The 27,972-nt window shown below is 39.2% G+C and overlaps 1 protein-coding gene across 1 annotated transcript; it reads left to right on the top strand.

The window, feature by feature from the left end:
• The first annotated feature begins 927 nt into the window (after positions 1–927).
• On the top strand, positions 928–27,972 carry CCDC57 (coiled-coil domain containing 57). The gene is made up of 12 exons (XM_071573993.1): positions 928–1,340; positions 1,929–1,997; positions 5,441–5,641; positions 7,397–7,559; positions 8,488–8,604; positions 11,886–12,069; positions 12,931–13,037; positions 13,171–13,399; positions 14,042–14,178; positions 18,800–18,922; positions 19,289–19,496; positions 26,462–27,972. The coding sequence occupies exons 1-12, from the start codon at positions 928–930 to the stop codon at positions 26,683–26,685; spliced, it is 2,175 nt and encodes a 724-aa protein (XP_071430094.1). The 3' UTR covers positions 26,686–27,972.

The following is a 27,972-nucleotide window of genomic DNA, read 5'->3' as shown; positions in this document are numbered from 1 at the left end:
TTAATGATTGTAGTATTTTGCAATTATATGTAGCTAAATGAAACTTGTGTTATTTCAAAGGTCAGATTGTTGGTTCCGATTCCAGTTTTCTATAATAGTTACTGATGGAATTAAACCCCTCCTTTCTTTAAATGACAAGGTGGCTAGAACACACAGTTCTCTTCTGATGACATAAGGGAAAATATATAAGAACTCCTTATATCTTAAGATACGTAAGATATATAGAGATATATAAGAACAACTTAAATAACACTCCATCTTCTTTAAATTAGTGTACTTTGAATATAATTTGGAGCAACATTCAGGTTTCTGAAAAGTCTCTCCTCGGGCAAATGTTTAAATAATCTAGAAAAACAGGAAAGTGAGAGAACATTACAGGAAGTTTGCATCATGACTTCCAGACAAGCAAGTCATCTAAGTGACTAAGGGAAAATCATGCTTTAGGTCCAGTTCACGTTTTTCATCTTTGTTTGTCTCACGTAGACAGTGTCGTGTGGTTTGGTTGATGGATACAGTTTTTAATAATTAAATGCCTTGGTAGCAGAACGTATTTATCTGTGCTGCATGACCTCATGTTGCAGTTGGCCTGAGTTTGTTTTTCACATGATGCAGTGGGAGTTCAGAGAGAATGGGAAGTTTGTTCCCATCCCTAAGAGCTGTACTTGAAAGGGGCCAAGAATCTACTTTCTGATCTGCACTATGGAGAAATTGCTTAATATTAAACACTGATAAAATGTATAGGAAGACAAGTGAACAAGAGAGTGAGGTCTTAGAGTATAGAACAAGTATTAGCTGTGTTTTGGGAGAAGAGGATGTTACTACAAGAGCCTGGGGCTGTGGAGGAGCCTGCCCGTGCTCACACGATGCAGAGGCGGAGCTGCTGTGCGAGAGTAGCACGGATGGAACGGGGAGACTGTGAGAAGGAGAATGTGCTACTGGGTGCCTGGAAGTGAATGCAGCGCGAGGAGGCGAGAAGCGCCGGCTGGTTGGCCAGGAAAGGAGGCAGAGGGGAACTGGCACCGCCTCACGGGGTGGGGGTCGGAGCCAAGGCGGCTCGTTCCGAGGGTGGACACGGGGCAGGGCCCCGCCGGGGGTGCCGGGGGCGGGTGCCGCGGGCCCCATGGCCATGAGCGCGCCCCTGGCACGGCCCTGCCCACCCCTCGGCCCTGCCCGCCCCCGGCACGGCCATGCCCGCCCTGCCCACCCCTCGGCACGGCAGAGGCGGTTCCGGCCGTGAGCGCAGGCCGGGCCGGGCCGGGCCGGGCCGGGGGGAAGCGCGCTGCGGCCGCGCTGCTCCGTCAGAACGCAGGACGGTCTCACAGCATCCCGTGGTGCCGCAGGTTGTCCTTCGGAGCTCCCGACGCGTCGCTCGTGCATCTCGAGTCCTATTCTCTGGGCACCTGTCTTTCTGCATCCTCCTTCCTGCTCCGTGTTCTGTCCCTGAGGCCGAAGCATTATCTTGTGCTCCTTTCTGCTGCCTTCTTCTAAGGGCCTTGACCTCAACAGTCTGTCTGCCATCTGCTCTCCTGCCTCAGAACATCTGACCCTCTGGGCCCTCCACTGGACCTTCTCGGATCTGCTTCCTGCCTGCGGGTTTTTCTGCTGGCAGGATTTTCTTTCACCGCCACTCAATTGTCTTTTTTCTCCCCTTGTGCTCTTCCGGTGTACAAACCTCTAGTCCTGAGGAGCACTTGATCCCTGCCTTGCCAGTAGCATTTCCTTTCTCCATTGGCTGTCCCTTCCTGTCGTCCCTGGGGGTATTTGCTCTAGGAACTCAGTAGCACTGTTCTTCAAGGTGTGTTGCCCTCTGTTTACATTCCTTGGACACTCCTAGAATATGTAACCACTTCTCGGTCCTAGAAGCAATTGTTTCTTCCCACCCTACCCTGCAGTCCCTTATGCCTCCTGGTCTTGTGTCTGCCTTGCAGAATGGCAGAGTGGGATGCAGGATGGTCCAGTGTACCCCACAGCACAGCCCCTGGTGTGCAATACCCGAGGTGTGTCCCTGCTGCCAGGTTTCCCTTGTTTGTTCTTGGGCCTTTATCCTGTTCCCCCACTTCTGCTTTGTTTTATCAATTCTGTTCAGATCACACATGATGCAGATTTGCTGTTTTATATGTCTAACCTTACTTGTAAGGTAAACAGCAAACCAGCCTCCAGGAGTAAAGGAAGAGACAGCACATAAGTGATGCTGACTTGTATCACTGATGGTCATAATTTTTTCAAGGAACTGTGCTGACTGGTGGGTTTTTTTGCAACACTGCTACAACACAATACTGTGCCTATGCTGACTGCTTGTTCCATCATGACTTGAAGTGCACTGAGAAACAGCTGGGTATAAGGATAGCAAGGAAGAGAGAAGAAAGTTCCGTTTCTTTATACTTTGAACAACATTGTAAAGCTTTACACTTCTTTGACAAATAAGGATTGTATGGAAGTCTGAAGTTTCTCTCTGAAGGTTCTCAAGTATTACTCTTCTTCAGCACCACCTTGTCTTACTTGTTTGAAAGGTGACTAGCTCAAATGTGGCATTTTAGAAGAAAAATCACAAAGTCTCCACTGAATCAGATATGTGTGATCTACAGCCAAGTTTTTTTTTCGGGGGGGAAGTTGTTTTAGTTTCGGAGTTTGTTTTTTGTTTTGGTGAAGAATTTGTTTGGGGAGGGTTGGCTGTGGGGTTTTTTGTTTGTTTGGTTTTGGGGATTTTTGGTTTGTTTGGATTTTTTTGGTAAAAGAAGCTGATGAAAGTCCAGTTAGGCCCTCGTTAGAGGGAGCAGAAGTACCTGTATCGTTTCTCTGTATCTGCTGAAGGAAGTGGTTGGATTGCAGTGGGTGATTTTGCTGGTTAGGTTGTAGGGGTAAGCTGTGCTTGTAGCACTATGTTCTCCCTCACATGTGCAGTGTTTCCTGAGTCTTCTTTTGATATCACCACACTTCGGTTTACTCTTCTTCCTGTGACTGCAAGACATCCAGGCAATTGGTGCAATTTGTATTTAAAATTACAGTGTTATTTCCATTATGGTCCTTATTGAAACCAACGTGCAATTATCAATATTGCTGATCTCAAAGGCAAAATGCTCTCTTTTCTGCCATTAAATTGCATTTCTAAGAAATACAGTTCTCTGTGATGGAAAACAATACTTTAAAATGACAGGAAGGTTCATTAATTTAGATTTTTATATGGAACTAATGATTCCTGTGTTATATGGAACCTAAATTTGCCTCAGGATAGCACTTTCAATTTATTAGTAATTTGAGATAGGGAGATTGAGAAGAAGGTTGTTTTAATGGGAAACTCTATGGTGCTTTTTAATTTTAAGGTAATTGTAGAGAAAGTTTGTAAAAGAAGTATTGTTTTTCTTAACCACTTCTTTTCAAGAAAAATTGTGACTGTAGTTTGATAATTTCAAGGAAGGGGTAGGCTGGAGCTGTGGTCTTGCTTTTCATTCCTCGTGCAAAGGTCAAGTAACGTGTTGTTAATTTTAGCTCATGAAGCACCCATCGGGTTTTAAAAGGCACTTGTAAAAGTATTTTGATGCCTCCGTGGGTATACACTCAGCGTAGTTTGTTTCAGTGCCTTGAGTCCAGAAAGCATCTCATAGACATGTTTATCTTTAATGTCTTTACGATTGCGGTTGAGAAAGGAAATCAGATTTAGTTGATCTTTTTAACTGTGGTAGCATTTGGAGCAACTGAAGCTGAAAGGATGATACAGAAAGAACAAATCTTTCTTAGTGTTGCATGTTCCAGGCAGGGAGACAGAACTGTTCATAAACATCCACAGCACTGACTTGAAAGCATCTATTTCCCCTTACCCAAAGGAAGAAGATAAAAACGTAACTTTATTTTAATTGTCTTGGGGCTAAATGTGAATCGAGGCCGACAGAATTGAAAGACCATGAGATCATTGTGTTCTTTAGCAGAGTTTGTTCCTTAGTGTACCTGAGAAGCACAAGCTTCAATTTTTTTATGTTTGTCATATCCAATGATCAGAGACTCATTTTTTGATCCTGGAGAATTAGAATTGTCTAGTTGGTTTGTGAAGAAAAATGTTATTTAAGTTGTGGCATCCTTTAACATAGAGATACTGCATCATATTTGCTGATCTGAAAATCTGTCTTTCATTTAAAGAGATTAAAGAGCTGCTGTTTGAAAGGCACATTTGTCCGATTTGTTCTGTGCATCCCTGTGCTCATCCAGAAGGGATTATCTTTAACCACTGACACAGAATAATAACTGCACAGTGAGAGAAGCTGTATTGACTCCAGAGATTTTCTCAGAGATTTTTTTTAACCAATCACAGTGCTTAGAAATAATGTGGGTTTTTATTTCTACAGAACTTATAATTAGATATGAGACAAATATGGAGAATAAACAATAGAAAGAGATGGAAGTGAAACAAGTAAAGGGTTTTCCCAGTAAAAGCAGAGGCTCTCTGTTTATTTTCTTTTTATTATTAAAACTAGGAGAAGACAAATGGGACATGACAGTTAATACTGCTGAAAAAAGAGCAGTTCATGGGGTGGAGGGAATAAACACTTCTTGAGTTCTGTCTGCATGTCCTTCTTTTCCAATGTAACTATTGTCTTCAGATGTATCTTTGGGGTTGTTCTCTGCGTAAAATGGTAACTGCTGTAAAGTGCTGTAACTGTTTTGGATCAAACTACACTTATAATGTAGAGATGGCTGTGTCAGTTTTAAATAAATTTTTTAGTTGTAGTCAGTGATGTGGGCAATACTCTGGAATTTCTTAAAGGTCACTAAATGATTTCACTGTGGTTCTGGAGTATATGCAAATTCATTCAAAGCCAGTTCAGAAATTTTACCTGCAGCATATCCTTTGGGGGTGAAAGGAGGAGTTTGACCCTCCTTACACCCAGCATTGCCTTTTTGCAATTATTCTTCTGACCTGCCTTGCCTTGAGAGCTTTGGGATGAACAAGGGAGGTGTAAAAGTGCCTGTCTAGACTTCACCGAGACAGCGCTTCTTATAGACTTTATTTGTATGCATAAGTGTTGCCTATAGGATTCAGATTAATTCAGGTGAAATGTCAATTTAAAAGCAAAATCTAGCAGAATATGGAAGTGAATATCCATTTAGATGTTTGTGACTCTCCAGTTCTAGTTCACAGTTCTGTCTATGCAGTTATATGATCAATCTTATCTAATCAAATGCAGCAGTCATTCAGCTACATAAAATAATACAGACTTGAAAGTAACAAGAAGGTTGTAGAACAGCATGATATCAATAAACCTGTTAAGTCTTGCAGGGATGAATAAATGTATTTGATATTGAAATCACTTTTACATATTTACATATGGATATGTTTAACTGTTAAAACTAGAATAGTTGGGTTTGGGGCTGTTGACCAAACCCATATTGAAGTGCTGTTGTTGTGCAATAGACACCTCACTTTATTCTGTCTCTTTACATCTTCTAGGCACGAGGAGCTGGCTAATGCTGGCAAAGAAAGGGATGCAATGCCAGCTTCAATGAAAGAAGCCCAAGTCAAACAACTGAAAAAGTTGAAGCAGCAGATTAGAGAACTGCATCTGAAACCTAAGAGTCTGGAAACTGAGCTGTGCAGAAGAGAATGGAGTCACAGTGCTTGTATAAGAGAGACAGACACTCTTACCAGAAAGTGAGTGACTTGATTTATCTGGTTGCATAAACTCTGATGAAAGAACTTCAGAACATTATACTTACAGTTATGTGCCCACATTATTTATGTGAAAAGCTCACAATAATTGATGTTGATGTAAACAGGTACCACATCTGGAGTACTCTGTTCAGTTCTGATTCCCACAATGGGAAAAAGGCATGGATGGACTAGAGAGAGCAAAAAGATGATCAGAGGGCTGGAGAACCTGCTCTGGAAAGAAAGACAAGGATTTGGTTTTTTCCTTCCTGAATAAGGCTCAGGGAGACCTCATTACAGTTCTCAAGTACATAAGGGATGGCTACAAAGAGCAGGGAGGCTCTCTCTTCCCAAGCAGCCACATGCAGAAGACGAGGGGCCACAGGTAGAAGTTGCACGGGGAGAGATTTCATCTCAATGTGAAAAATATTTGTTATTTTTTACAGCAAGAACAATAAATCACTGGAACAACTGCCCTAGGGACATGGTAGAGTCTACATTGCTACAGTTTTTCAAGAAACAATTGGACAGGGTACTAGATAATCTCATTTAGGCTTCCCTTCTCATGAAAGTTTGGACCAGATGACCATTAGTTTTATGACTGACATAATCAAGTAACATCTCTTCAAGGTTCAGTAAGAAAATGAGGTCATGTGGAAAAGAAAGTATCTGGGAATCTAGAGAAGGACAAAGCACCAGAAGAGCTTCTTTCATAACTAGCCTGGAAAGAGGCAGTCAAGGCAGCCACTGGAAACAAAAGAATTGCTCAGGTGGCCTGCATTTTGTGTGACTGGAAATGAATGGTTTACAATATGGATTTGGCTCATGAAAAAGTCCCTCTGAACTCTTCATTTTGAAAGAAATCACTGAACAGTTTTATATCCCAGATTGCATCACATGTTACTTTTCTTAAGCAAGTATAAACATGGGAGGGGAGTTGTTCTTGTATCTAGACTTCAAGAAGAAACTGTAGTGCCAAAAAACAGGTCAAGATTCTCATCTGATTGAGATATCCGGGCACCTGCCTCTAAAGAATTCAAGTTCAATCAATGCATGAACAAAAAGAGAAGTTGAGGGCACAGTTAGCCAAATTCCAGAAAGGTGCAGAATGATAAAGAAGACTAATACTTTGTCTAAAGTGACATTTACAACCAATCTTGAGTGTTCTGAAGTCATCACAGCTTTGTGTTTTAAAAGCTCAGCAATTTGACAATTAAACCTTTCTTGAAAGCCCATAAATTCTGAATATTTGTCTCATTCTGTGCACCTCCTATCTCTTCTCTTTCCATACTGTGTTTTCACTGTATGTAAACATAGTAGCCTTTAAGCATGGAAATTTTATCCTGACAATCCAGCAATTTTAATTCTTAGCTCTTTTGTCTCTCTTTTCTGATATTGGCAAAAAGGAAACGTGCTGTGGCTGCAATTGCTGAGAGCAGCACTGATGTTGAAGGACGGTTTATGTCGCTCGATCTGAGGTGACATCCAAAGCTGATTCTAAACACCCCTGCAGGTGGACCCTCGGAGACTACTGAGCTCTAAGCAATTAAAATGATTTTGTCCTGTCAAACACTTAGAGTGGAATAGAATAAAATAGGTAGTTTTTAAAATAGAACAAGGAAAGAAGATGAGGACAATAAACAAAGCTGAGATTAAACAAAAAAACCCACACACAAACAAAATAAAACAAACAAATAAACCCACCACAAAACAGTATTTATTTCACTGAAGTCAACAGCTTTGCTCTGTGTATCACAGGTATAAGCAACAACTGTCACTGGCAGCTGAGCAAGAATGGATTCTAGAACAGAGTAAAATGGAAACGGAACTGAACTGGCGGCAGCTCTCTGAGAATGCTGAACATAATCAGTATCAGAAATCAGAGGATCTAACACAAAGCCTGTCTTCATCAGGAGAGGAGGTGAGAATTTCAAATTAACAGTGTTTAAGAAACATCTGTTGTAAAGAGAGTTATGGAGTTTTCCCACCATGGCGTTTCTTGGGGAAGTACGACTTTGGTCTTCTTTCAAAAATTTGTAAAGCTGTAATTCTATATTGTGCACAGCAGTTCATCACATATATTTGATCAGAGACCAGATTAATTTTCATGAACAATCTCTAGTAGTGGCCTTTTGTCTCTTTTCATGAATTCAAGTCATCTTGAGAGATGTCACTGCTTTTCTCTTGTCTTTGTAGCAAAAGAAGAAAGATCTCTCTTAGAGCAGCCCCAGGCGAGAAAGAATTTCCCATCGTAGTACCATTTGAATTCTTTCAAGGGAACAATATTAGTCCTGGAAAATTCAGCATTTTTGCATCAGGGAAAAAAACTATTTTGTGTAGTGTACAAGCTTCTGTTTCTGAAAAATTAAATACATGTTTATTGGTTAGAGACTATTACACAATGGCTTAACAGCTCTCAATGCCAGGTTGCATAGTAAACTCATGGGTACAGAGGAAACACTTGTTTATGAAGTTTAGAATGCAGGCATTTACTCTGGTGTTATTTTATCATTGTCTTTCAAAAATGATTCATAGGCATCAATAGCTGCAGCATAGGAGCACATGGGAGAGATGAATCAGCATTGTCTGTTTCACATAAAGATGAGACAATGAAGCGAAATTATTTGTCTGTGAAGGCAGTTTTTGACAGAGCCAAAAGGGATGTGCTTTAGTCCCTGTGCTATGATTTAAAATATCTTCAATTTTCTTTTTTTTCTTTTTTTTTTCTTCCTTTTTCCTTTTCTTCCCCCTTTCCCATTCCCTTCCTTTCTTTTTGTTTTTCTTTCCTCCACTCCTTTGACCTTGAGCTACTGACATCCTCTGCTTTTCCTCCTTTCCATCCCTCCTAGGTTGAAGCTGGTCTGCAGAAAACAGACTGTGGGTTGCATGAAGTGAAGCCTATTCTTTCTTTGACTAGAGAACAAGCATCATTTCATCACAGTATTTTACCTGAAAGGCAGAAACAGGTTAGACCACAGAGTGTAGACGTGGATGAATTCATTCTGAAATGACAGCTTTATGTGCCTTGTTTCCACTGGACTTACAGTTCATCTGTTTCACCTGTTTCATTCAAAATATAGACATGTCTAGCCTGGAATACACATAGGTTAGGTCTCAGGTTTAATTATGGCTCCTCTTTATTACTCGCTGGCAAAAGGAGCAAGCTGGATGTAGGCAGTTGCTCCAAAACACAACAACATACTTGTACCATTTTGCCACATCAGAATGAGAATTAATTTCTGGAATGTTCCTGAGGCTCTGTGTCAGTTGCAGTTCAGGGTAGATTTTAAAGTAGTAAAGTTAAAATTTTAAGGCAATGCTTCAAAATACTAATATGTCACCTGTTTAAAATAAGGTCTTGTATTTTACTACCAGTATTTTCCTTTAATTTCTACCTATTAAAATACATATATTTTAAAAATGCATTCAAAATTGCAAACATAATGCTGGTTTGAAGCCATGCTGAACGATAATGGGTTATAAGTAGGAAATGGTCTTTTGTAAATAAATGAAGGTAGAGAGTGTGCTGCAGTGCACTCTAGTGGGCAGCTACGGTGAGTTCAGAGCATGTTCCCAGAGCTTGCTAGGAAAAGCAGAGCTAAGCAAGCCTAGTAGTTCCTGAATGCACAAAGTGTTGTGTTCAGAAAGATATTTTGAGAAGACAATTTTTATCATAGACAAAAGTAGACTGTTAGCAAAAACTTGCTCTGGAGCAAGTTGTTTTTCCAATTTCATTTCAAACTATACCAATTTGCAAATAGATTGTTGAGTTACTGAAAGAAGCAGGATTGGACAGGGGTCTTTTAGCTGTTTGCATTCACTGTTGTCTTCAACTGCTGTTGGCAAGACTTTGTTTTCATTGTCACACTTTTCTTTCTGGTGTTAAAATACTCTGGGTTTTGCACTTTTGGCCTGTAGAATAAGCAGTACCCATCTCAGCAAAACATTTTGGTCTCTAATTTATGGGATGGGCCAGTGTTTTAAAATCTAAATAACAAAAAAAGTGTGTTATTCTGAACTAGAACCTTTTCCTGTAATTTTTCTATACAAAATGAAGTGTAGTAGTCATTCTCAGCCTTTAGTTAAGCAACAGAGATGTGAAACACACCAGCCTGGAAAATCTTGCTTATAACTGATATTTTACTATGACTTAGGTCATGTCTGTCTAACTAGAGCAAGGTGATAATACCTTAGAAGTGCACTGATAAGGAAAGACTGCTTACAGTAATTCTGGTTTATTATGTGGTGTTCTCTCTAGACCCTTGTCCACTTAGAAAAGTCTGGAACAGTTGTATTCCTGGTTCAAACTGGTACATGTGTATGGTGCAGGTTGAGATGAAATCCTGGGCCCCAAAATTCAGAACACATCTGGGTGATGTGCTGGTACCTACCAGTGCCTTTCCCCTCCTCACCTTAACACCCTCAGAGGAAGTGGTGAATGATGGAGAAGATGGAAAGGAGTAGTGTTTGAGGCTGTGCAAAGCATAAATGTTGAGACTGAAGTGACTTCCTCACACATGTTTTACGTGCAGTGCCTCAAGGATTGCCATGCCCTCTGAAGAGGCAGAATTGCTGCCTTGCAATGATTTAAGATTAGGGTTGAATTAAAATGTTTAAAATTAGCAACATTCAGTACAAATGCTCCAAACACATTTCACAGTCCTTTTGTTTTCAAAAACACCTGATCTGGATGGTCTGTGGATTAGAATTTCTTTAGTGACTGAAGGAGGGTATATTCTGCTGTTGCAGGGCTTTCTAATACTCCTGTACCAAATAGTTTCTACATTTCTTAAATGGATGATGACAAATGTTTCTGTCAGTGAGAGAGGATTTTACTGGGTTGGAATCTAAATTCTGCATTCTCTGTTTGGATGAAACCACAGCTATAATACACCACCATTGGTCTAACATAACTTCTTGAAAACTGTTTGCAGAGACACTCTGAATGAAGAATCAGTACAAGTAAATAATGTCATGACCATAATTTCATTGTCCCTATATCTCATTGGTCCTACAAATTTTTTTTTCTGAAGGTTGTGATGAAATTTCAGGTGACCAGAAAATGTGTTTTCAAATCAGTGTCTGTGTGGTTTGGGTTTTGCGGCTTTTTGTCAGATCTGATTTTCCTTTTCTTTCCACCCCCAAAAGCTGCAAAATTGGAAATTGAGGAGGCACATAAGAGAAAGGAAGTATTTCAGTATTTGTCCTTTTCCCTAAACATATGTAGCTGACTATTGTCAGGAATTATATTCTGGAGCTAGCAACCTTTGGTAGAACTGACTAAAGCAGTTCTTGTGGTTTGTGATCTAGAGCATTTCACATTTTTGCCATGATTAGGCCATCACTTAATGCACACAGGGCTAGATTTCCAAACTAAATCTCCAAGATAATCTTTAAGGCTGCCTGCAGTCCATGAAGAAAACTGAGCAATTCCCCTCAAAAATTTAAGAAATGGAATGAATCTGGAATGTACTACTTTATAAGCAAGCTGGTTGTATTTTACTGATATAAATAAGGTCTTTTACAGTAAAAAGCAACCTTGGCAATCTGGGTTTTGTCAGTCTCTTCAGTTCTGGAAGTCTATAAGAATGATACTTGTTTATTAATTCCAACTTCCCCTAAGTATATTAACAAAAGACAAGCTTCAAGGCCTTCATGAAGGTAGAGCTTCAATCATTATCTGACAAATGTTTCTTTTACAATGCATGTTGTTAGCTTATCTAACATACAAAAGACATTGCTACTTTAAATTTAAATGCTTCGAGGTTTTCTAGGTATTTTCTATTGTCAGGTTATGTGGGTGCAGTCCACACATTCCTTACCCTTTTTCTGTTCATCAAAAAACATTCACTTCTTTGTGTTACTGTGAATAGGTGATCTCCAATGACACTTTCAAGAATTGGACAGGTCAGAAAGGGGACTGCTGGTGAACCAGTAAGTTGTTTAGGGAAATGGGTGCATGGAAGGGACAGAGATAGAACACGTACAGACCAACAGTGACAAAACAGCCTCCTCTGTGGCCATGGTCTTCCCTGTCTGTGCCTCTTCCTATAATGCTCTCAGCATACTACCTTTTCCTTGGCAAATCCTCAATAACCAGATCTATTTCTTTTCCTCCCGTGGTTCTTGCCTCCCACATAATGTTCATGGGTTGAAGGAATTAGTATCTCTGTGTGTGGTGGTATGGAGAGAATATGTGCTGCTTATCAGTGAAGGGTTCTTATTGTGTTGTACTTCTGCTTTCCAGATATTTCAGTATGATGATAAATGTTCTCTCTGCAAAGATATTTCTGCCTTGGAAATAAAAAAGCTGCAGAAGCAGAATGCCAACCTTCGGGCTGCTGTTGCACAAATGAGGAAAGAAATGGAGAGTCTTGATGAGCAAATGTCCTCTCGTCCTCTGACAAAAACCAGACAGCTTGCAGAGCAAGGTGAGAACTCTTACCAAAGAACTTTAAATTCAGTAAGGAAGTGTAGCAGTCAAGGTCACAACCTATGAGGGCTACCCAGCCCATGGGTGTATAGAACTCATTGCTGTGGAGTTCTCAACATGGCACAATACACAAGCACACAGTGGTCTGAGATTCTTCATTACAAATTACTACAGGACTATTATTAGTAAAAACAAATACACACACACACTATAATTCACTATGAAATTACCACTAGAAAAGCAAATGTTTATACATATTGCAAGAGTAAAGCAAATACATGTATATTACATTAGAAGTTATGACAGAATTCCTGATAGTGAAGCAAGTATATAGAATCACAGAATGGTTTGAGTTGGAAGGGACCTTTAAAGATATCCTGGTCCAAACCCCCCTGTTGTGGGGTTTGCAGTATATTTGTTCACAGTATATCGACTGAAGTGGCTCATGGGGGAGCCTGCCACTCTCTACAACTACCTGAAAGGAGGTTGTTTTGAGCTGAGGGTCAGACTCTTCTCCCTAGTAATAGGCAACAGGACAAGATAAATGACTTCAAGTTATGCCAGTGCAGGTTTCAATTGGATATTAGGAAAAATTTCTTTTTGGAAAGGGTTATTCAAGCATTGGCACAAGCTGCCCAGGAAAATGGTTGTCACCATCCTTGGAGATATTTCAAAGATGTGTAGATGTGGCCTTGAGGACGTGCTTTAATGGTCAGCTTAGCAGTGATAGATTAGTGGTTTGACTTGATGATCTTAAAGGTCTTATCTAACCTGAATGATGCCGTGATTCTATAACTGGACATGTATATTTGTGAGACAATGTTCTAAAGCAGCTGTTGCTATTACACTCCTCCTTTAGGTTCAGTGAGCACACACAAAATTTCAACTGGTACCACTTTGAGCGGCATCGAAGCTCATCTGAGCTCAGCTCAGCTGGATTGTATAGTAAGGGCAGACACAGAAAAGGTATGAACAGGTTTAAACTACCTGAAATATGTGTGTGTGTGTGTGTGTGTGTGTGTGTGTGTGTGTGTGTGTGTGTGTGTGTAATTAAATGCATAGGATATTATTTGTTACAAGCACTATCTGTTTTATTCAGGGGCCAGAACCCAAAGTTCTTGAAGAAAAGATAACAGACCTTGGACAACAGTTGCCTGATGTAGGTCCAGGTGTTGAGCTTCAGTATGATGTCAGACATACTCTACAGGGAATGCAAAATAAACTAAAGGAAGCTGCAAGAAAAATCTCAATTCTAAGCCAAGAGAAGCAGCAGTTGATTGAAATGGGAAACAGACTCAGGGAAGAACTTGGAATGCTGTTAAAGGAAGGTAAATTTATTCTACTGAAGAGTGCTAACATATTTAGAATAAAATCTGGGAATCAGTTCATCCTTTGAGCTGGAGAGAGCTTTAATCTGAAAACAAAGTTCTGGACCTAACTGATCCTTGACCTGCATAGTTTATGTGAGACTGCGGTACTAATTGTTGCAAATAAAATTATCCTGTAATAGGAAATGCTAATATAGAACTATGAGAGTCTGTATGTAATAACTTTTGTTGTTGAACATGTTAGGTGATGCCCAGATGTCAGTGTGGGAACTGGAACTTGAACTAAGACTTTGTTTATGAGCAGAAAAGAGGTAGTTTATCTCTTGGAATAAAAACTAATGTTTTAGGAAAGTGGAAGAGAAAGTGTAATAAGCATACTGTAGAGCAAACTTGAATTAAGAGTATATATGATGTAAGATGATTTCACTGTGGATATTTAAGTTTCATGTGCAGTTTCTCTGGCAATGAAGCAAATGAAAAAATCATCAGGTCCATTTCAGCGTAGCATTGAAACCATCTGCAGTGAGAAGGCCTGTCTTCTGTGGTTCATTTCAATCCACTGTAAACACTTGCTGGGAATGTAATATTGATGACAAAATAACAACAAAGAATGCCTTCATTGGTATTTTCTCTCCTTTATAGGACTTTGGCGTCGCGTTAGTTCTGAATGCTGCACAGTTTGTATTTCCTCTGGTAGTCTGCTTCCAAGAGAACTTGTCAAAAGAACACAGTGTCAGCTATCAGCTCTAAAACATCTACAGCACAGACTCACATCACAGGTAATTCTATGCTCTCTGAAATTTAGTAATAATGATCCATTAAGCCAGTTCAAATTCCACAGATGTAACTTTCCTTAAAATTCTGCATTTAACTGACTCTTACTGACTTTAGCTCAAATCTGTCTTTGGAAGATTTCACAGAATTATCAAATATCCAGAGCTGGAAGGGACCCATGAGGATCTTTGAATCCAGATGACAGACAGGGCAAAGATATAAGATAAAGATACCTTGTATCTAAGGGCATTGTCTCAAATGCTTCTTGAACACAGACAGGCTTGGGGTCATGACCACATCCTGGTGAGGTTGTTCCACTGCTTGACCACCCTTTCAGGGAAGAAATTCTTCCTAATATCCAGTCTGAATTTCCCCTGATGCGACTTTAAGTCATTCTCTCACATTCTATTGCTGGATACGAAAGAGATCAGCCCCTCCTACTCTGCTCTCTATCATGAGAAAGACGGCAAGGAGGTGATTCCTCAGTCTCCTCTTTTTTAAGCTGAACAATCCAAGTATCTTTAGCCACTTCTCATAAATCTACCCCTCTGGTCCTTTCACCATCTTTGTTGGCCTTCTTTGGACACGTTCTAGTATTTCTATATCCTTCTCGGAGGGTGGACCCCAAAACCGCACTCGGTGCTCAAGGTGAGACCACACCAGGGGTGAGCATAATGGAACAGGCATTCCCTTTGGTTGTTCAACTGTGTTGTGCTTCACGTACTGACGACACGGTTGGCACTTTTGGCCACCAGGACACACTGTTGACTCATATTGAGCTGCCAACAACCAAAAGCCCCAGATACCTTTCTTCAGGGCTGCACTTCAGCCTCTTGTCACCCAGTGGATACCAACATCCAGCATTACACTGTCCTGGGTACGGAATCCATCATATTGTTACTGTTAAATTTCATGGAGTTGGTGATTGCCAAGCATTCCAGTGTATCAAGGTCTCTCTGTAAGGTCTCTCTACCCTCAGGAGAATCAACAAGTCTTCCTAATTTGGTATCATCAGCAAACTTAGTTAAGTGTGGACTCAATTCACATGTCCAAGTCATTGATAAAGAGAGTGAAAAGGACTGGCCTTAAAATTGAGCCCCGGGGAACACCACTAGTGGCTTGCTGTTATCCAGATGTTTCCCTGTACTTAAGGGGTTTCCCCAGATGTTTAAAGGGTTTGGGACTTCAAAAGTAATATTTTTAAACATGATCTTCAAGCAAATGAGGAAAGACCATTTGAAGTATTTGCAGTATGTACTGAGTTAAACTTTAAAGTTTTTACCAGTGAGCATATTTCCAGATATTCACAGTGGTGGGATTGTAAAGCACCCACGTCCAAATTATTGTAGCAGCACCTTTTCCATATATGAAAGCAGGATATATAGTTAACCTGTCTCTTATCTTCTATAATTAAAACACAACTTTTAATAGTTAAATTGCATTTTTTATCAGAGATACAAATGGATAAATCCTGCCTCTCTTAGTAGTTGGTGGCAAACCTCCCAGTAACTTCAATAGTCAGGATTTCACTATGTACTTTACTTAATTGATCAGGAGATTTGTTCCTGTGAGGATTGAGTCAGAGCAGCTGATTGTCGTTGTAGTTTTGAGGGCAGTAAACAATGTTCTTTCAGAAAGGGTAAGGTTGTTGCTCTGAGGTATAAAACTCCAGTGGAATTATTAACCAAGTTCAATTGGGGAAACACTTCCTCTCGGAGCCACTCCAGGCAAGTTGTTCCAGTGTTTGGTCACTCTCCCAATAAAGAAGTTTGCCATTTGGTTGGGGGTTTTTGCCTTACAGCTTCAGCAGAGTGTCCTGTACTTCTTTCTGCCCATTGCCTCACTCTTCTGCTGTACAGCACTGAGACTGACTCAGCCTTTATCGCCTTCCACCGTCCTCATCAAGTGCTCATACACGTTGAAAAGATCATTCCTGACCTGTCTCTTCTGGAGGCCAGCAGGGCCAGCTGCCCCATCCTCTCTTTGATGTCAGATATTCCAACTCGCTGACCATCTGTGTGACTGCTGTTTGTGGCTGTTGCAGCATGTCCATATCTGGCTTGTCCTGGGGAGTCCAAAAGTGGACACAATACTCTAAATGTGGTTGCATCAGTGCTTGGTAGAGGGAAATAGTCACCTCCCTTGACCTGCTGGCAGTGCTTTTCTTGGTGCAGTCAGGATGCTGTTTCCCAAAGGCCTCGTGAATGAGCTGATGCCTCATGTTCGACTTGTAGTCCATCAGGTTTCTTGTTTCTTTTCTGCTGAGCTGCTTTCCAAACAGTCAGCCCCCAGCATATTGTAACTGCAATCTTCTCTGCCTTTGGGGTTAAAAATCAGCTGAATTTAAGCTAATGTCCTCTGGAGGATCCTGTTTATTTTTAATTCTCCCTTTATGTATTTTTACTTGTCTTGGCTGAAATTAAGAAAATATTTGAGCACCTTTTTGAGAATTACTAAAGTTCATCCAGAAATATGTAGGAGATTGAAGTTAAATGTTTCTCTTTACATAAGAGATCTCTAGTATTATCTCCAGATAATTTGAAACTGCACAGGAGATAATCCTATTGTATTGTCAGATTACACTAAAAAATCACAAATTTCAGTCATTTACTTGAAAATTTTACCATCTGAATACATTCTAAGAATGTCTTAAACATTTTTACATCTAGACACATTCTGAAAGGATAGAATGCACATTCATGTTGAGCATACCTTCCTGTGGGGTTTTCAGCCTGAAATTATCACTAATTCTTCAGATGTATCTGGTTGGCCTGGTTGTAATACAACGTATATGAACCATCTGGTCAGATAGTTTGAATGACAAAGGTGAGTTTCTTGGAAAAGAACCAGTGGAAGTAAATTCTAATTAATATTTTATTTTTCTTAGAGTTAAGAATGATGCTAAAGAAAAGAAAAAGCATATTAACCTCTGTAGTTGCTTGAAATAAGTGCTACAAATTATGTAAATGAAGGTTAAGTGACTCAGCTGGTCCAATCTTTTTGGCAATTTAGGTATGCTGAAAATGGATATAATTTTTTCCTTTGAAGTAAAACAGCACTGCAGATCATACCCATGAGGGATGTTATCTGAACTAATTACAAAAACCTCTGGGTTAGTAGATCTAAGAAAATACTGTGAAAGTTTGAAGTGCAAAGATCATCCAGCAATTAAATTTGAGAATAGTACTGACAGGGTCAAACTCAGTGTTCTGCTATCAGGCCTTTAGGTAGACAGCTATGCAGCTTCTGCACAGGACTGCTATTCTCTTGGATAAAGAGTGGTAGTAAAAAGAGGTAGTACTTTGTTATAATTTGAGGTCTGAAAAAGACTAACTAAATGCTTACACTAAACATATCCAAAGGTGATTTCCAGATCTGTGCAAAATTCCCACAATTCAAAACCACATTTTTTATAACTTTTTTTTTCTTATTCACCTCTTTAATTTTTCTTTCTTTCACACTCATCTTAGAATTTACCTGTCTTAAATTAAGACCAGTGAATATTCATTACCCATCCATCCCAGTCTTCCATTTCCTTATTTTAATGAGCTAGATACTGTGTTTGTATTTTTCTACACATCTCTTGTTTCTTCTGTTCGGTTAAAAATCATTAAAGGGATCATTCTTGCTTTTGTAAGAATAAATATATTTGAAAAATACAGTGTGTCTGTGGTGCTTGGAGAGGTAGAATTTGACTGTGAGTTTCCCAGTGCTGTGCTAAATTCTGGGAGTAGTTCACCCTCTTCAGCTGGCGGCTTGCTTGGAGGTTGTGGCTGAGGTGGCTGTCACTGGGGATCTTTCCACCTCTGGAGCCTTTGAAAGCATCATTTGTCCAGACTAGAAAGCATAACCCTTCTTATATCCAAGCTGTTCAGTGTTCAGTCTCCTGGTGGCTCTTTACCCAGAACAGCTCCTGCACTGAAGCTGAGCTGCCAGCTGACTGTCCAAAAACCAGTTACTCTAGTTTGGGTTTTTTATTCTAGCTGATCACTGTTACCAGCCAGGCTGCATTTCCTCCTGTGTTCATCATCACCCTTGCAAAAACTGAGAGAGTTTATTACTGTCACAGCTACAGGAGTTTCACTGCCAGTTACTTTACATGATGGGCTCATGTTTTGTTTCTTTAGCCTTAAATATATAGCAAAACTCTTTGATGTTTGTTTTCATCTCCTTTGACAGGGCTGAAGCTTTTCATCAAACCTCACATTAATTGCTATGTGTTGAAAGATGGTGAAACTTTGTGGGGTAAATTAGATTTTTTTAGTTGCCTACAAAATACTTTTCCATAGCTGCTTTGTTTTAGTTGTTTTTTCAGGTATTCTTTGGGAGTTTTTCTTCTGTGATTTAATCATGGGAAAAGACAGAAGTCAAGAATTACCCTGACAATATAAACCTGAGTAACAAGCAGAGTGATAGTAACAACACCAGGAAATGTAGATTTTGAACAGATTTCATACTTTATTAGTAGGGTAGTTTCGCCCAGTTGATCTGAAAGGAACATAATTTTGCTTAATATTATGTATAACTCATTATTTAAAATCTAGCAGTGTAACAGCAAACTGAGCTATAAATATATTATTTTTAGAAACCATGAGTTATTTGTGTAAATGTAATATTTCTTATTAGAAGCTGCAGTATGCAAGGCAACAGCATCCCTCAAGGTTCTCTTCTCTAGTTGCCTGCCCTGGCTTAAAGGAAGAAGAAGCTCCAAACAGCTGGGGGGAAGAAGCAGAATTGCCATCAACTGAGGTACGGTGCAGTTTTGTCATCAGTGTAGTCACCTTCAGTGGGATTTTTCAATTGGAATTGCTCAACAGTCTTCTCCTGGAAGACTTAAAAATCTATGTATTTTTTAAATTATGCATTGTCCCTGTACAAAATAGTATTTGTTAATACTAAATAAACTAGAGTTTCTCAGCCACTGTCATGATGTTGTAATTAATCTTGTACAACCTTTCAAAATTAAAAATAATGGGGTTTTTGTATTGCTTCTTGCTGAAACTCTTGCTTCTATCTTTCCAAGTCTAAAATGCCATTATGAAATGTAACCAATCTTCAGATGTCTTTGATTTGGAAAGTATGTATTTCTGTAAGATTGTCTTTGAATTTGAGCAGGTTCAACTAGATTTCTCTATTGAAAATCATGGGCCAGACCGACAAAAGGCAGATGCACCCTCAAAGACTGTTCAAAGTCAGCCACTTAGGCAGAGTCCTAGTCAAGTTGAGCAGGTCCAGCTTTCTTCATCCAGAGTACATAATTTCTGCCAAGGTGTTTGGCAAACTTTAGAAATGGAATCAAGCCTTTCTATTCTCAGTCCTCAAGGTAAGCAAAGAAGGTAAGCCCACTTTGTAAAGTAGTCACAGTATTTGACTCTTCTTGAAGAGTGGAAGTACCGCAGTGGATTCTGTCCCCTTCCACTAATTATTTTACATGACTGCTGCTGTTGTTACAGTCCTCATATCAGAATCTGAATGAGTTACTTGAAGGGAATTTCACTGTTGCCAGCAAATTAAGAATTAAGATCAATGTCTGCATAGCTCTGGTTTTAATGCCATCATTGCAAATACTTCTCCACTTTCATTAAGTACTCCTGAAAAATGCAAATTCTGTTTTGACATAGGCTAAAACTTAGCTGGGGCAGATATCAAAGTGTCTGTTTGAGAACTGCACACTTTATGTGTTGCCAAGTACCTATAAGATCAAACTGTGATTTGGCAAATCCTTGTTTAATCATTATTTTTTGTGGCAGGTTAATTGCTTCAATACTGATCATTGTGCTAAGAAATAAAAGCCAAAAGTGACATCACGGGCCTGATGTTGTATATGCTGCAGGCACACAGTGAACTAGGCATTGATATTCACTAGAATTTTATAGTCCAGTGCAGCAAGTTGGAACAGAAAAAAATAAAAGTAGACACAAATTCTTACATGTGAGACAGTGTTCAGACCTCACACGTGAGACAGTGTCAGGGTTAGGATGAGAGGAAAAGGTTAAACCTGGGTCATAGACTGAACATTAATCACTGTTATACTTCTATGAAAAGCACCACATGCTCTTGGAAATTTTGGCAAAAGCACCATTTGTAAGATGTGTGCAGTAAAGTGTAGCCTCTTAACAGGCAAATTGTAAAGGAACTTTTTAATGGTAGCTATTATGTTGAGCAGTGTATTGCAGATTAATGTTACATGTCCCAAACTGTTGGCCTGTTCATGGAGTAATCCTTCATCGACAAAACTTTCAGAAACTCTTCTAACACCTGGACAGAAAGTAATGCACTTACATTATAATATTGGAAAAATTTCAGTGATGGCTAATAGAGGAGTATGTTCCCTAGAGGGTTTGTAGACTCTTCTTTATTAAAGGTCTTTATAAACAGGCAGACAAACATTTCTCTGGATTGTTCTAAGTAAAGGTGATTTATTTTTTTAGTAAGAGGTGCAGCATTCAATAAGTTATTTCTTACAATGCTGTGGGGCTTATGTGAGTTGCCTGGGATTTTTGCTTTGATATTTTATCATCATCATTATTCCTGAGATATGACAGCATCTATGGAGTAATACGACAGCCATTTAGCCTTTTCAAATGAGCTTCATATTGGCAATGACCTGTTACCATTACATAGATACTCACGTGCCATTAACCACATATCAGACTACAGGAACAAGAATACAACCAGTGGGTTAAGAAAAGGGATTTGTTCCCTTCTGTTTGGAACTTGTGAGGCCACATCTGGAGACTGTGTCCAGCTTTGGACCCTCTGGTACAAAGGATTGACAAACAGGAGTCCAGTGGAGAGTCACTAAATGTCTGGGGCACAGGAACACACTGCATGAGAAGAGGCTGAGAAAGCTGATTGTTCAGCATGGAAAAGTGTCAGTGAGTGTTCTGATTGCTGCTGCTTCTTAACTACCCAGAAAGGGATTTTGGAGAAAACAGAAAAAGATTCTTTAGAGGTGCACAAGTTGTGTCAAGCTACATTCTGAGCACAGAGTGATAAGCACTGTGACATTTCACCCAAAGGTCCTTTCCAGCCTCTATTACATCTACTTTTAAATCAGCATATGGATGCAATGAACCATCTTTATCAGCTTACAAATAAAAATAATATTTTAAAGGGCTTTCAAAATGAGAAGAGGATTATAAGTGTATTTGTTCACAACAGCAAAACATTGCAGGAATAAAGGAATGTGCATTTACAGATCTGTGGGACTAGAATGGACATAGTGCTGACAGTCATGATTCATGTGCATTTTTTGTGAAGCTGGGGCTGAAGTAGGAAGAGTTATTTCAGGTCAGGCCTATATTGACAGGATAAGCAAAGGGACGTCTGAAACATTACTGGTAGTGCCATGCAGTTTCATGCTGTTGTATGTGTGATGCAACAGCTCTGGCAGCCTTACAAGGACATCAGTTTCTTAATGTCTAGAAATTTCCAGCCACTGTTGCAAAACTTAATATAGATTTTTGGAGATCTAGAGACTAGCAAAAGGGAAACATGATACTGCCAATGTGAAACATCAATAAGAGCTGATATTTCCCTGAGAACAACTTTAATTTTATCTCTGCATCCAGATTTGTCTGAAGAAGACCAGAGTGGAACTTCTTACTCAAATATGCAGGCCCTGAAATACTGTGTTGCAAGAATAAGCATTTTAAACACTCTTTTTTGCTGCCTAGCTTTCTCCTCCAGGAAACCAACCAAAAGGTGTCCTTAATTCTACTAGAGTGAATTCTGCATTTCAGAAAACAAGATTGTGAAAGCAAAATCTTCCCTTTTTTTGGAAGAATATCCCCTTTGAAAGAAAATACACAAAATTTTCAAGTTCTGCTTCTGATTTTTAGCAGAGGCTTGCATTATTTTTTGTGTCTGATCTATGGAAAATTAATTAAATCTTTTCTGTTTAATACCACTCACTCGAATTTAATACACTCATCAAACACATGGTTACAATGGATAGAACTATCATTGAGACAAAGTGATTTGGAACTGGCCTTTCAGCTACGAGTGACACACACAGAGACTTGAAAGCTCAGTAACAAAAAATGATTTGCTATAAAGCAAGCAAGTTAGTTTGCATAGTGAGACTTTTTTCCTCTGTTCCACTCTGTCCGAAGTGATAACACCAGTAGCTGTGGTTTATGGGCATTTCTGGTGAAACAGAGAATTGTAGCATGAAAATGATTTCTCTGAACCTGTTAAACAGTTTCATTCATTTTTTTCATGTACAAAACAGCCTATTGGCATTTAAAATGGTTGGCATGTCAGGTAAGCCCTGCAATTTGCTGTGCTTCGGGCATATGACACAATGCAATGACTCAATGTGTTCTGAAGTGTTAATGACTACGTCTTAATACTGAATTACTGAAGTGGACTGTTATACACTTTATTTATTTCACCATCAAATTAAGAACTTGTGTAAGCTTCCAAGCCAAAAGGCTATGAGATATTTTAATTTTCTCTCTCCTTACTCTACTTGCTAATTTTCACTTTGTATTGTAGAAATGAGAGATTTAATATCTTCTGTGTTAATTCTGTAGGTAAGTAGAGAGAAGGTGTTTAGAAGGAACATAAGTTCCAGCTAAAAGTGTGTTTTATTGTTCTGTATTATTAAAAGAGAACCTGCTACAGGGGTAGACATGTATGAGATACAATTCTGTATTTCTTTCCTTTTAAATGGTCTGTCCCAGAGGCTGAGAGCAGGTGAAAGATTTTGCCTAGTGAACCACATCATGTGTGTCTTGAATGCTGAAGACAAGCCACCCTCAAAGGAGAGTTGCTTATCAGAACAGTTGTCTGCCTTCCTCTAAAAATCATGGCACACGTGTACAGCCGGGTGATCAGCTGCCATGTATCTGCTGCAAGGTTTTTGTATTCATCAGTGGGCAACAGGACCTTTTTTTGATTTCAGAGTAAATGTTCAGCAGGAGGAGCGGAAGCTTCGGAAAACATTAGGAAAAATTAAATTTATTTTCTTCAAGAAATTTAGCTTTAGCTATTTGCTATTGGAAACACTCATTTTTCGGGTGAAAAAAGGCAAACATAACCTATTAAAGTTCAACTCTAGGACTGCATTTAGCATGAAGCAAATACTGTGAAGGGCCCTGTATGGTGCCATGTGAACAAATCCATATCAGCTGTGTCTCCTGGGGTCAGCAGAGGCGGGGTCAGTGCAGCAGGATTAAAGGTCTAAGGCAGCTGTGTTTTCACCAGTCACTGGATTTATACCTTTGGTGTAGATGAAACTTTGTATTTTATGTCCCACTCTGCATTTTGAGAAACCCCACCTCCACAAGCACTGAGAGCATGTGTTTGTTTGTTAATTGGACTTTACATTGTATCCTAACAAAGAACAGAAGTGAGTTACTGTGAGGCAAAGTAACTTTTCTGGTTTCTGCTGAAGCTTAGGGGAGTTTCTTTTCCTATAATTCTCATTGTTACTTGCAAAGCTCCGTGGTCTGAAATTCCACACTTTATGGATCAAAAGTTATCTTAAGTGTTTCCACACTAGACAGAATTTCAACAGCTTTGACATCACTGACAGTTCTAAGAGCAATCCATGTGGGTAAAAAGCTGGCCAGAGAAAGAATCTGGTAAAATATTAACAAACAGAAAGAGTGCTTGGGCTCTGGCTCACTCTGGCTCCAATCAGAGAAAGACTCATGATCTCTTTCTGCGTTACATAAAACTTCATATTTGAAGTGTTTCACAAATATTAACTAATCCCCTAGTTACATTTTCTTCACTTACACGTTCTTCTCCTGAATAGGAACTTGTTTGAGTTGGTGTTCCTTCAGAAGGACTGTTAGCCATAAGCAAATATCTAGTGACAAATTTGTTAAATGAAATTTTCCATCTGGGGAAATTTCAGTTTGCTGATAGAACATGTGTACATATATCTCTTTCATCCTGAGAAAAAAAAATCTGTGAATAATAATTTGTAACTGAAATTGACACACATCAAATAGAGGAAACATTAAGCATTTCAATACGGTAAAAATTTAGTTCAATTTCCAAAAGCAGGTTACGTGCTTAGCTATGATTTTTCTAGCTCTGGTTGCCAAGGTCACTTCTAAAAGTAAGTTGCAGGCTTGTAAATTAGGTGTGTTTTTTTCATTGGTGTGAAAACCAAGTTACTGCATTCAAATGCTGCACAGTGCATTCTTATTCAAGGTCCCTTACAGGTGTGAACATTCCCAAACTGAACCAGTGATACAGTAAGGTCTTTATTCAGTGTTCTCTTAGGATATTTCACTTTAAATAGGATTTCTCATTCTGGGGTATTGATTCTTCATCTTTTTCTATTTTTGGAACTAATCTTACAAGTTTGCAATGGTTGGTTTTAAATTTCTGTGTTAGCACACATTTTTGGCATTTCAAAACTTTGAAATAGCCTTATAGAAGCTTGTGTCCTGTGTTGTTCCAAACATCTAACTAATTAGCCTTTACTAGTTACAATTGTAGTTTCTCTATGAATGATGGGAGACAAGCAGACAGAAATCTTTAGAGGAAGGGATGCATGTGATGCATTGCTGCTTGGTTACTTTGCCTTTGGTTTTACAGAATTAAGGCCTCTCATTAATTTCTGAAAGTCATCCCCTTTACTGAATAGAAAAGATCCTTGAAAACTGAGTATTTAAAAAAAAACAGACTGTGTGAGCAGGGTTAACTGTGTGCTATTTCTGGATCTGCTCATTGCTGTTACTCAGACCACAAACGCGAGGTAATATAATTCTGGTGCTGTTCCTGTTCAAGAAAATAATCACTGAAGCAGTACCTTTCAGACACAGCTGCCTGTACTGTTCCAAACAGTAAGTTGTGAAATTCTGCATTATTATCTGCCAGATATGGTAGAGGTACTATAATGAATAAAGTCCAAATACACCCAAAGATCTTCCATGAGTTCAAGCATCCTCTTCCATACCTTCTACATCTGTAGGAAGCCACTAGGTGGCAAGCTGGACAACAGGATTTCACATGCACAATGGAAGAGTCCACTGAGCCTTTGCCACCTGTGATAACAAAAGCTGCTAAGCTGACTCAGTGCAGAGATGACACACACGAGTGAACAGCTGGTCTAAGCTAAGCCTGAATGTAAAATTTATTTTGAAAAGTGTCATGTGTTGACACTAGCCACAGTGTCATGCTTTGCACAGAGCTATAAACCTTCAATAGATCAATTCATTCCAGAATTCAAGAACATTTTTTTTATTTCCTTCCATGTTTAATTTTGTTTGGACTTTCTATTATGTCCAGTTGACATTGACAATTTACCTTCTTCTATTAATAACTTACCTTTGTCAATTTGTGTGCTTTTTATTATTGTTCTGTTACTGAATAGTGTCTGGAACTGTAGCCTGTGATGCTCATCAATGTAAACTAGTACAGAATGCTGTAGTGTGTGTTATCCCAAGTATATTATGACTACTGCTGTCTGCTTTGGCTCTTCATAGAAAATCTGAAGTCTCAGTGTCTTGAGAAATAAGTATTAAGTGGCTGGAGCCAAATACCTGTAAATATTACCTGTTGATTACAGTGAATACTTTGATTGATCGGTTCCACTTATTTTACCTCATGAAACCTGTGAAGACTAAAGTTCAGTTAGCTGGAGATAATGGTTTTCAGAGAATTATGTGAGAAGCTGCAGGATAGTCTCTGACTGACACTAGAACCAATCCCACTGCTTCCCATCCAAAGATATTCCTTTTTGAGTTAGTTCTCTCTAGTACAGGCAAGACATTTTACACAGCAAAATCAAAGGTTTCCAGAGTAAATGCCTTCCTCTGTGAGAGAAGATTGGAAAAAAAAGACCCAAAAGGTCATAGTGCAGCTTTGTCAAGCCAACAGAATTGCCTCTGAGCCTTTTGTATCATACATATCCAAACATGTTTTCTCACAATGGAAAGAAAGGTAAACTTGTAAAATGTGATGTGTAAAACAGCTGAGCAGACAGGTAGTGCTTAACTTGAGCAGTCACAGCGACCTCCCAGCTGTCTCCCTCCCTTAAGCAGCAGCCTGATGCTAATGGAGATGAACAGCCACAGATGGAGCGAGGATTGAGCAGGAGGTGCTGATGTAATTATGCCATCAGCAGAGCAAGCCCTAATGGCCAGCTCTGGGCCTCCTGTGTACAGAACTGGTTCTGTTCGTGTAGGACTGTCACAGTGTGGCACTGTGGCAGCAGGGTATTTAGAGGAAAAGTGTAAACCAGTTCTCTTCAGCTATCCAGTCTCATAATGAAATACAAAGATAACTACAAAGTATTTTTCTGTCCTTTTTTTTGAGCAGTGAAATTTGAAGTTATACATTCAACAGAGCAATCTGAAGAACCTCAGCAAAATGTCAAAGCCAAGGATAAACCTGAAATGCCAGCTGGAGATTTGACAGTCAGAGGAAAAAGGCTGGAAGTTCAGCAGAAGATAAAATCCAGGAATTTATCTTGTGCTCATCTATCAAAACCAAAAATATCTTCTCATGTGGCAAAAATCCGCAACTATAATATTAAAGACTGATTTCTATGTTCTAGATCCACACTTGCTATTAATTTACTTTGAAATCTCCAAATCAGATCTAAATATTTGCTTCATTTTTGTATGTTATTTGCAACCAAAAGACAGAACAAATCCCCTCTTTCACACAGAAAATCCTAAAATAAAGGGTTAATGTGTGTGCATTATGAGATTACAGTCTTCAGTGTTAATACTGATTTATTTTAATTATATGTCAAATTTTGCTTGCATCATGGATTTAGAAATGCCCAGTTAACACATAGGTAAAGCCTTGTGCCTTCAGGCAGGGCTTCCAGGTCTTTAGCAAATATTTTGTTGAGAAACTGTAGATGTGATTTAAGCTTAGCAGTGGGATGCATCAACCTACCTGTTTTCTTATAATTAACAGTGCAACCGTTAATCCTGTGCAGCTATCTGTCTACTTGAAAGAAAAGGGGTTGAAAAGATTACACCTGAGTCTGTATTGTTTCTCATCTTCTGTTGCTCTTTTCACTTGTTCAGACATAATGAAAGAGTATAAAATTAAATTTCTGTTGTCACACCAGTAATTATATTTTTTCTTGACATGAGATTGCATGGACTTTAAACCACTGCTAATGTGTTAGAATCATACCCTCAGAATCCTACAGATGCATTGCAAGAAATAAATCTTTAAAACAGATGAAATGAAAACTTGAATGTGTTGTAATGTAACAAAGACTATCTCTGTAGTCATGAACACAGCAGGACATTGGAACCAGTAATGATTTTATTTTTGTAACATCTCCAGTAACACTGAGCTGTATTGGGATATTACAGTGATGAACTTCAAGTAAAGGAAATACACATGAAAAATTCAAGAAAAAACTTTTTTTATGGAGTCTCTATCTGTGGAGATAATCAAAACCCAACTAGATGTCGTCTTAGCCTGTTCCAGATGACCCTGAAGTTGAGGGCATGGACTAGGTAATCTCAAGAGATACCTTCCAACCCAAGAGATTCTTTGATTCTGTGAGTAGTGTCACTGAAGTGGATAATACTTCTCAGTTGCTACTAAACATTTAAAATCTAAACAGGGTAAATGAAGGAGAAAAGCCTCTTACCCAAGAACATCTTTTTTTTCTGTAGCTCTTCTTTTTAGGAATGCTTCTCAGGTACTCTTGCAAACAGGTGCTCTCCTCAGCATCTGACAATGTGGCAGTAATCCGTTTAAGAATTTGAATAATTGTTTTCTACTACCTGCTGAAAAGGTCTTGCTTTAGTGTAAAGGTGCTGTGATATTATAATCAGATGCTAAACCTGCAATAAATT

This window comes from Pithys albifrons, chromosome 19 (assembly GCF_047495875.1).
Source record: "Pithys albifrons albifrons isolate INPA30051 chromosome 19, PitAlb_v1, whole genome shotgun sequence".
In the NCBI taxonomy this organism is placed as follows: Eukaryota; Metazoa; Chordata; class Aves; order Passeriformes; family Thamnophilidae; genus Pithys; species Pithys albifrons.
Note: the sequence above shows the minus strand (reverse complement) of the source record. Positions and strands in the feature narration are given on the sequence as shown.

Excerpts from the sequence above, each read along its gene's own strand:
- CCDC57 (XM_071573993.1), top strand. The coding sequence starts at position 928 with ATGTGCTACTGGGTGCCTGGAAGTGAATGCAGCGCGAGGAGGCGAGAA. Across the intron at positions 1,998-5,440 it reads CCTGGTGTGCAATACCCGAG|GCACGAGGAGCTGGCTAATG; the intron begins GTGTGTCCCTGC and ends TACATCTTCTAG. Across the intron at positions 14,179-18,799 it reads AGCACAGACTCACATCACAG|AAGCTGCAGTATGCAAGGCA; the intron begins GTAATTCTATGC and ends ATTTCTTATTAG.